This window comes from Eublepharis macularius, chromosome 1 (genome assembly GCF_028583425.1).
Source record: "Eublepharis macularius isolate TG4126 chromosome 1, MPM_Emac_v1.0, whole genome shotgun sequence".
Classification (NCBI taxonomy): Eukaryota; Metazoa; Chordata; class Lepidosauria; order Squamata; family Eublepharidae; genus Eublepharis; species Eublepharis macularius.
The window spans coordinates 229,230,927-229,241,346 of record NC_072790.1 but is presented as its reverse complement, the minus strand read 5'-3'; the positions used below and the strand labels follow the sequence as shown (position 1 = coordinate 229,241,346).

At 48.4% G+C, this 10,420-nt stretch overlaps 1 protein-coding gene across 2 annotated transcripts in view; it reads right to left on the bottom strand.

The window, feature by feature from the left end:
• Positions 1-1,727: 1,727 nt before the first annotated feature.
• Positions 1,728-10,420, bottom strand: part of RNF115 (ring finger protein 115) — a 58,957-nt gene continuing 50,264 nt past the window's right edge. For both annotated transcript variants that reach the window (XM_054994230.1, XM_054994223.1), the window contains exons 7-9: positions 8,336-8,429; positions 5,892-6,007; positions 1,728-3,158 (exon numbers count right to left, since the gene is read on the bottom strand). In XM_054994230.1, the coding sequence (XP_054850205.1) occupies positions 3,024-3,158; positions 5,892-6,007; positions 8,336-8,429 (345 nt within the window). In that variant the 3' untranslated portion in view covers positions 1,728-3,023. The remainder of the gene's footprint in view (positions 3,159-5,891; positions 6,008-8,335; positions 8,430-10,420) is intronic.

The window sequence follows — 10,420 nt, the reverse complement described above, 5'->3', positions numbered from 1 at the left end:
ATCTTTCCCAAAGCTAGTTTGATACAATCTCTGAAAACATCACAATCTAAGGGCTTTTGGATGCTGTGTGAATAGGAAGGTACAAATTTTTTAGGTCTTGCTCATTTCAGTGCCATTTTTCTTATCTCAGTCCTTGCAGCAATCTCCCCCTCTCCACTAAAGGAGGACTTTTTCCCATGCCCTTTTAAATATCAGTAATAGCTGTATCACTATAATGTTATAAAATTATAAAGATACATTGTTTAACTGTTGAAATAATGCACTGGTAGTGCCCAGCTTTAATTTTTGTAAAAGTATCTAGCCCTTTTCGTTGCAGACTTATAAGGGGAAAGGTACTGGTTGCACACTTCTTATAATTCTGCAACCAAAAATACTAGGCATTGACTAGAAAATGAACACATGAACTAGACCATTGTGGCAACAGACTGTTAGTCTGACAAGGCTATAACAATACAGTGAAAACTGAGGGTTTTTTAAAGCTTGGTGGACGGTGGGGGGGGGGGGGAATTAGCAGCCACAGAAGGATGAGGCAAAGAAAGTACAGGAAAAACCACATGCATGCTCCATCATCACTTTAAATGCCTCTGCACTTGTAGTAGCCATGAGCATGACACAGAAAATCATCTCCGTGTAGAAGACGCCCAGATCTCTCTCCCCATTTTCTTCAACATCAGAGAAACAGCAGTGGGATAGTCTGGATGGGGGCTGTGGTGCTGGAGGGAGGGTGTGCATGGACACCAGGATAATGCTGCACATCATTTTTCCAAAATAAATCCTCCTTCCCCTGGAGAGCTGCTATTAGCTATAGAGATGGTTGTGAGAAGGCAGATACAAAGGCTATACTGGGGAATAGCTGGGGGTGGGACTTAATCCCACCTTCCCTCAGAGCCATAGCTCCAGGCCGAACTGGCCATTCTGCCTCACAGCAGCAGTGAAAATGCTAGGAGATCACACATTAAGGGCGGGGGGTGGGGGTGGTCATAGCTTGTTCCTCTGAACGTTAGTGGTGAAAATCTATGGGTTCTTGGAAGCCCAGAATAAAAAAAGCCCTCCTGAGCAAAGACCCACCCCACAGCTCCTGCCATCACATCAGGTACCAGCTGCAGGCCGGCAGGTGGGGAGTCGTCATTTGGCTGCAACATAAAGTGGAGATTCTCAGGAAGAATCTTACTCCGAGTTGTGCCTTTGAGTAGTGTATCTATGCATGGATACCCTGCTTTCTCCTCAATGGGGATCCAATGCTGCTTACGCCATTGTTGTCTCCCATTTTATGCTCACAACAACCACGTGAGGAAGACTCGGCTGAAAGAGCAATAGAAAAGAGCAAAATGTATTCTAGCTATATCTGTGATTCCCGAAAGCTCATACCCTACCACAAATGTTATGTTAGTCATCAAGGTGCTGCTGGACTCTTACCCTTTTCTACGGCTACAGGCAGACTAACATGGCTACCCATCTTGATCTATCTCGGCTGAAAGAGTGTGATTGGCCCAAGATCACCCGGCAAGCATCCGTGCAGAGTGGGGATTCTATTACCCAGGCTGACTAGATCCTAGTCTGACACTCTAACCCCTACAAAAGTTCTCAGAGCACAGTTATGACCCTGACTCAGCGTTCAAGAGCTGCACGATCTGGTCCAAACATGAGACGACTGATTCCTTAAGTACATTTCTGACGGTTTCCCCTCATTGACGTTGCCCAGCCAAGAATTCTCTCGACTGCTCATCTTCTTTATAAAGACTTTTATTCAACTTTTGATAGCAAACAAAAGACGTTAAGTTTGAGATCCAGTGTACCTGGTACACCGTTACAGCAATGAAGTGGCCACAGGGTATTCCTTGCTTCGTTCTTCTTTTCCAAGACAGAACTCTGCCATTCCTCCCTCTCCCCCTAGCCTTTCCCCCCGCACTGTCTAAGCCAGACAACCTTCTGTTTCCCGGACAGAAAGGTGCTTTTGGGCCCATGTGCAGCGAGTGTGCTGAGCTCAGACATGATTCAGAGGATTAAAAACAAGGACAAAAAAAAAATGACAGAAAGGTTCCAAACACACTTTAAAAAAAAAGAGAGAGAGAGGGAGGAAAGCAGCAATTCTCTAAGGGTGGCATTTTCATATTAAATACTGAAGAACTGCCTGCAAGACACAGAGTTTAAAGTCTTTCTGAAGGATAAATTAAACGTGGTCCATTTTCAGCAAAAAAAAACACAAAGATCTTAAATGGCAGGTGGATGTAAATCCTGGTTCAGACAAATCCAAGAACAATGGAGCTGTGGTCAAGAACAGGAAAAATAAAATTTCATTACAGAGGTGTAATGCACACCTGCTTTCATTGAATCCAAGGGTTCCCTCCCCCGCTCTCTTCCCCCTTCCAAACTTGATTCTTGTCTCCCAATTCCAGGAAAACATAATCAGAAACAAAACAAACCCCCAGGTGTGTTCCTCAGTCCCAGCCTCATCAAAAGGAAACTTGGCTGGAAAGGTACTGAGTGCCCAAAGTTGTGGGAAAGCTGGATGGACCCGGGTTAACAGATTCTATTTGGAGAGATGTCGGAAAGGTTACAGAAGCTCTCGGCTCATCATCCCACAAAACGGTGCCCCAGAAAACCTCTGGCTGGCTCTTTCCTAGCACTGAATATGTACAACTCTTCTACGGGGAGAGGATGGAGACGGGGGGAACCACACCCTGTGCAAAAAACAGTGGATCAGTTAAGTACATAGGCCTCTCGCTGTCAGAGCTTTCTGAGTCACCTCCTGCCCCAAACTCCAAAATCCATCGCTCGAGCTTAGAAATTAAACATGAAGAAAGGCGTTTGGATGCTGTTGTAACCCAGCTAAAGAGGCTAGCCTTTTCTCAGTGACTGGGTGGGCTGAGGTTCCACCCTGCTTGTGCTAGTTCTCTCTCCTTTTCTTGCTACTCGGTTTTGTACTTTAATTATCATACAATTTTACAACTGTAGTAAGGAATACTACAGGCCTGAACCGCACCCCCCCTTTCCCCACCCGCCTCCCCCTGCACTGTGGGGCTTCAGAAAGTCCATCGGTCATGTAAGTGGCTTGCACTGCTAAAGGAATTGCTTGCTGCCGCCGCCTCCGAATTTGGTGCTTGCCGAGTGGAATCCTCGCCATTCAAGCTCTTCCTGCACACGGGACACGTGTCGTGCTGAAAAGGAAAGAGGGGCGAGTCAGTAGTAGCAAAGCAGGAGGCCAGCAGAACCGTGAAACAGCCACAGGGGACGCAAACAGGCAGGCTCGGACACCTGCTCACAGTCCCATGTTTGCATTTCTGGTCATTGTTTATCTCGTTGTTAAATTTTTAATTTTAATAAAAAGATTAAAATCCTGTTAAAGGGAAAAGGAAAAAAATGTATATATCTATATTTCTCTCTCTCTCTCTCTCCCTCCCTCCCTCTCTATATACACACAAGAAAAAAGAAAAAGAAAATAAGAAAAAATACATATAATAATAAACCATTTTCAGTTTTCTCTACAAGTATAACATCATCATAAACAATATTCTTGTAGTCTTATTGATACATAAACTGAACCTTCTCTATGTATCCCCCCCCCTTTTGTTTAACTTCCCCAAATTGTCTTCTTAAAAGTCATGTTTTAAAAATATCATCAAACATCCTGTTGGGATAGACATCTCTGCCAACAAAAGGATGCACAGTGGCGTGAGCGAGATGATGCCATCTTGTTATGCGCATGAATGACCCAGCTGTCCACACCAAGCAAGCTGTCCATGTTATGTGTGTAGGTCTTCGGTGAAATTCAATCTGCATAGCCCCATGTATAAACTCCAGTTCTGGCAGCCATTTTCTGGATGTTTCAAGTGCAGGCCTTATTGAAACACGTTCACATGTGGATGCCCTGCTCTGCAGAGCCCCTGGATGCAGGAAGTGTGAGGCACCTTCTCACTTGTCCCCCATGCACAGCCTCTACTGGTCCCAAATCATTGAAGAAGCTCCCCAGATCCTTCGGGGGAATCGCCACTCTCGCATCCTCCTGATACGCCTCTGACTCTCTCTCTTCTGGCCCCACCACCCCCAGCTGTCCAAAGGTCCTCTCTTGTTCCCTCAGAGAAGCCTGCCCAGTCTCCTTGATGCCCTTTATACCAGCAGGGGCCTCTCAAACATGACGCTGATTCTCACACTTCCTCCGCTTCTCCTGCCTTGACCATAAATGCTTAGCCCTACTGAAACGACCTCACAACGCCCTCCGAAGCAGAGTTACCATCTTCTAAGTTCACTGGCTTCAGTGTGCTAAGAAGGATGCAACTCTGTTTTAGATGGCACTGCAAGGCACGTGCGACTGAAAAGAACTTCCCCCTTTCCCATGATCTACATAACGAATTTTGGATTGTCTGCTCTTCATGGCAGGGACTTGTCTTGTACTCTGTAATGCACTTCTCACGCTGAAGGCACGATATGAATAATAATAATAATAATCCTCCAGTGACATCAAGTTGCAACTTGGGGTGACCCCCCCCCTCGCACTGGGCAAGAGCGGAGCAGAGGTGGTTTGCCACTGCCCGCCTCTGTGTACTGACCCTGGACTTCCTTGGTGGTCTCCCATACAAGTACTAAGCCTGGTCGAACCTGCCTAGTTTCCGAACTCTGATGATCTTAGGCTTGTCTGGGCTATTCAGGCTGCTCTTGAGCTGAACCACCCTATAAACCAAGGTATTTCAAGCCAGACCTCCTACATACAAGTCCATCTTTCCCCCACCACTCTGTACTAATCTCTGTAATTGACCCTGAATAACCTCCACTCCCCAGTCCCACATCTACAGTCAGGAAAGTGGATTGGATGACCTATTTCACTTCTAAGTGCCACCTGGAAAGGCTGGGGGGGGGGCGGCAGGGGGGCAGGGATAATAGTGGCACTTCATCTAATCACTGACCAAGTACAGTATGAGGAACAGCTACTATGTATAGAGAAAGGGGTGGACTTGGGGACTTTTCGGCGTGTGTGTGTGTGTGTGTGTGTGTGTGTGCGTGCGTGCGTGCGTGTGTGTTGAGGGGAGACCTACTGGCTGAGGCAGGGACTGAAGCCCTGCAAAGCGGTTCTCTGCCTTGAGATGTTAACAGCCTTGGACTCAATCCACAGAATCTCAAAATAGCCAAAACGTTCTCTTGCCTTGGTCAGACAACACAAAAAAGAGCCTCCCCCCACAAAATTAACATGGGGCTTAGCAACTGGGGGTTGGAAAATTCCTGGAGATTTGGAAGCCCAGGGAGGGCAGAGTTGGGGGTGGAGAAGAGCCCCAGCGCAGTTTAATGCCACAGAGTCCATTCTCCAAAGCCACTCTTTTACTCCAGGGAAACTGATTCATGTAGATGGGATATCGGTTCTAATTCCAGATGTCCGAGCCACACCTGGGGTTGGCAACACTAGGCACAATCCCTGGGCAGGTTCTCCTGTGCTTGACCCACTTCTTTCTAGAGCTCAATCTACTACTCTTGTATCCTGTCGTTCTTTCAAAGGAGCTCAAAGAGATGTGCTTATGCTTCCCCCCCCCCAATTCTATCCTCATATCAACCCTGAGAAGCAGCAAACTGTGGGAGTGACTGTCCCAAGGTCACCCAGCGACCTTCACAGAAGTATGAGAATTTGAACTCCAGTTTCTCAGATCCTAGTTGCACACTCTAGCCACTATACCACACGGGCTCTTCACTGAAATGGAGGTTCTCAACGACGCTTGTATAAGGGAACCTCTCTTGCAGGCTGTGCTCCACAGGTGGGCTCTGCGTCCCCGCCAGACCACACTTAACGGCCCCTAAATTCCTTGCCATGCCTGATCTCGTAACGGCGCTCCGCTTTCAACATCGCAAAGGCTCCAAGCCTCCTCACTGCGGACCAGTTCCCTCCCCTCCCGTGAACGCAGGCTTACCAGTTCTAACCAGGGCACGATGCAGCTGCTGTGGAAGTAGTGATTGCACGGGAGTTGCCGGACCTGCTCCGCTATGGTATAGTCTTCTTTACACACAGGGCATTCCAGGCCCGAATCTGCGGGACAAGGGCAGGGGACAGGATCTCAGTTAGGGCAGCAATGGTCGTCGACCTGTGGTTAGTACCAGTTGCGAGGCACTGGACACAGCGCAAGGTAAGCCTCCGTCTCTGGCTTTGCTATCTAAAAGGCCAGATGCTTGAGGGAACAGGGGCAGGGAGAGAGATCAGGTTCAGAAAGCTGGAGCCAAGAGGGCAGTTTGCAAATCTCCCAAGGAAAGAGCCGGAGGAGCAAAAGGTAGTCTTCAGGGAATGTGAAGGATGCAGTTTGGGGATTACGGAGGATTAGGATAGGAAGAGAGACGAAAAAGACAGCCACTTGCGAGAGAACATCGCTGTTTGACAGTCAATGTAAAAGCAGGTAAGACCATCTCTGCTCTTGATGCTCTGGAGGAAGGGAGACGAGGGGATGACGCACAGAAGAGTGCTCCTGACCTCGGGCCGCCCTAGCCCATCCCCTGAAGCTGGCAAGACATGCAGTTTGGGGGCTGGACAAATCGTGCTGTGAGGCGCTGCCTATGGGTCCAACCCTGTAGAGTCTGGGAGATTTGCTTAACAGAGGGAGGATCTCCATTTTGTGACAGCCGTGAGATCCAAGAACAGAAGCCCCAAAGAGTGGGGCAAGCAGGGAGGGCCGGCCACTGACCCTAGGCGCATCTGGCCTGACCCCTGGCAGAGATTATGGACTAGAGATTGGCAAACGTTCAGCCTGATCCCACAGGAATGTCCTGCCATCCACTGAGCCCAGTGTTTACTCAAAACATTGGGTGGCGGGGGCGGGGGGTGATATCTGAATTCTTTATTTCAGAGGGGGAAGAAAAAGTAGTTTGGTGATCCACGATGCCTTGTTCATGCCACGTTTTAGATGATTCTTCTAAGGTTTATCACCCTGAGGAGGGTTCAGGGCTGTGTCCCATAAATTTGTTCCATGGACAGAACGGTTTTCCTCTGTCAGTAGCAGCATTCTCCTGATGTGCGAAAATCTTGCATCAAAGGAAAGCCCCTTCCCTTGCAGATCGGATCTGCAGAATCCAGCCCAGGTTCTTTCTGCCACTCTGGGGGTCCCACCCACCTCTGCCATGGAGGTAGCAAGGGCTGCTTTAGCTGAATAATCCCTAAACAGATCAATTCAATAAATAAGTGAAGTCTCCCCTGAGCTGAGACACCCATCGACAGAGCAAGCTGCCTGGTGAACATCTCTCTCTGCTCAAGCCGTTCTTGCAGCCATTCAGCTGGGATGCCCTCTCTGATCTTGCAGTCCCTTCCGAGCCCTGGAAAGATTATTCCTTGAGCTGCAGGATCTATGTGCAGGATGGGTAGAGTAAATTGGTGGGATGGAGCGTTGAAAGGATGAAACAGACACACCTTTCCTCGGCGGAGCTGTGCTTGTGAAACGAGGAGGAGCAATTTTGCCCCTTTGCCCTTCCTCACTCCAGTGCCCCCAACCCACACGGCTACTCCTCTGTGCAGGTCCAGTGATCTTTCCAGGGGTAAGAAGGGGCTGCAGGAACAGAGAGCAATGCAGGGGAAATTCCAAGTTCTGCAAATGGAGTGGTAGGACACTTGCCAAGTTGTTCTCTAGCACTTCAGGCAGGGAGCAGGCCTCCTCCTCCTTAACAGGAGAAGCCAGGAATTGAATAAGGAACTTTGTGCATGTGAAGCATGAGCTCTACCACTGAATTATGGACCTTCTCCAAAACCACTCTGCCAGCTCAGATCCCTGGTCCATCCAGCCCAGTACCATCTATTCCACCAGGCTGTGGGTTTTTCCCTGCCCGGCCCCCTGAGATCCGTTTGAGTGAAGATGCTAGGAATTGGACCTGGGATGTTTATGCTCAGATCAGGTCCTTTGCCACACAACTATGGCACACACACCCTCCCTTCCCCTGAAACCAGAGACAGCAGTAACATTACGCAGCTCTTGATAGCCGAAGCTAATTGTCACTTTCCACAAGCAGTTGCAATTCCACAGTGGGCACCTCACACAATTCCCTGGATTGTGCTCACAATTTATTTAATTTTATTTATTTATTTATATTCCGCCTTTCTCACTGAGACTCAAGGCGGATTACATAGTGTAAGCTTAGTACAATTAGTGGCAAGGACAAGGGCAGGCATTTCCATGCAGTGTCAAGAACATTTCCATAAACAATGTCATGGGGTAAAAGAATCTAAGTTTACAAATATACAGTATTAGCAAGGATCCAGTATGGGGCTGAGGAATTGCTGAATTCCTCAATGCCAAGAGGAAATCAATCCTCCCAACCTCAGTGGTTCCTCCTTTGAATGGTGGCTACTTTTGCAAACATGCAGGTGGCGGGACCTTACCAACTTGTTCCTGAGTGACGGTCACTGTAGGGAGTGAAGAAATCTTCTCTTTGTCTGCCGGGGGAGGTCCTGTGTTTTCCAGCTGTCCCAAAAGCTGGAGGGGGGGAAATGGGGGGAAAAGGAGATTGTGATTTTGCTGCAAAGATGCAAAGCCATAAGGGGAAAGGGGAGGAAGAAGGGAGAAATAAAGCAAAAGAGGGCACAACTTTAAGGCACTTTGCTGCTGAACTACAGAGAAGCAAGAGAGCAGAGCAGGTTCTAAGGGCTGCATTCATCCAGCATCATAGTTGGATAAGGCAGGGGCCCCAAGCTCTCTACCTTCAGGGATCCTTTTTCCAGGCCAGCAGGTCCAGTTCTGAACTTCTGCATGTTACAAGGGATTCTGGGGCATGCTACAGGACAACCTTCATGAAGGTCATTGGGCCTGTGGGGGCTCGGTTCCACCCCATGGAAGCTAAGGATGAGCCAGACACACACACAAAGAGTGTGCAAAGAAGCACTTCAAAGGCACTATTGACAAAAGCCCTGCAAAGTTGCCCAGACCTGGTATCCTCAAACTGCTGAGGGAGGCTGAGAGAGAAAAACACTTGGCATGTTTGTGGCAGAGGCAAAACTTGAACAAGAGACCTCCTGATTCTTAGTTCAGCCTTGCAGCTTCTCTGCTCTTGGAGCTGCACGTGACAAGGGAATGCGGGTCATGGCGGGCCAGTTTCTCCACCTGTCCCCAGCCTTTTGATAAAGAGCCATGGATCAGCTTCCAAGGAAATGAACCCTAGCCCAAAGCACAACTCAAAAGGGACAGATTAGAATTCAGATGTTTCCAGCCTTCCTCGAAGCACCTTTTGACCTAATCCACCAAGGCTGCTTGGGATTTTTGACCCTATACAGAGCTGTTTGTAATGCTGCAATTCCGTAAGAGAGCACGGGAAAAATATACATGCAGGATATCATTCCCTGAGCATCTGAACTTCCCTAAATATTTCCAAGTTTCTAGTCCTGATGGCTGCAAAAACATACAGGAAGCACTTATGGATATCTTTGGCACAGAGTCAGGATAAGCAGACTTCCAGTGGCTGGAGCGGGGGGGGGCCAGTAGTGCCCAGCATAGCTCCTTTTAACTCACAAAACCAGAACAGAAGTAACACCATTTGCACATTTGTTTAACTCCCTTTAAGTAGCTGAGTTTATGTACATAGGATCTAGAATGCAAATCATCTTGCCATAGGATTTGATGACACCCTGGTGCTGATTTTTAATTGCATGTCGCTCCCCCCCTCCAGCAACTCACACACTTAAAGAAAACTGTGGCAGGGTCACAACTCAGCTGTGGGTCACAAGTCCACTTAATCCGCCAGCGCTAACCTTCCCTTCATTGGATGATTTCAGCACTGCAATGGCACTGGAATGGGCTTTGCAGCCACAGCTGACTGTGCTGTAAGAACCTCAGAAGAGCCCTGATCAATCATGCCAGTAGTCCCCGAGTGTCTTGTTTCACCCCAGCCACCTTGGAAAGGCCAGGGTGTAGAGGCCAAGGCCTTCGTGCTGCCACCTAGCACTGGTACTCAGAGGCTTGCTGCCTCTGCAAAAGGAGGTTCACTTTAGTCACCCTGGCTAGTAGCCCCTGAGGGACCTCTCCTACATAAATTTAATTCCCTTGTAAAGCCGTCTGTGCCTATTGGCAGTGACTTCCACAATCTAAATTACTTGTTGAGTGATAAGAGTTTTTCTTTTTGTCTGTCTTGAATTTTGTCTATGGCCTATGAACTTTGCCCCTGCCTGGCATAAATCAGTGCTGAACAAGTGAGAGCTGGCTGCAGCACACAGGCTAAAGGAGTAAAATGCAAATCAGGGAGACCCCGCCCCCTGCCCCGCTTTGAATCTCACCTCTGCCACAAACCTGCTTGGTGGCTTTGGGTAAGCCCTCCTCTCTCAGCCTCCTCCAACAGGGATAATATTGAGTGACCTACCTTACATGGTTGTTGTACCGATTGTGAGATAATGGAAAGAGCACTAAAAATGCCAAGTCTTATTAGGCACACCTGTGAGACTGGTCAGTTTACGCTCCTGCCTGGTCACCAGTGGTGG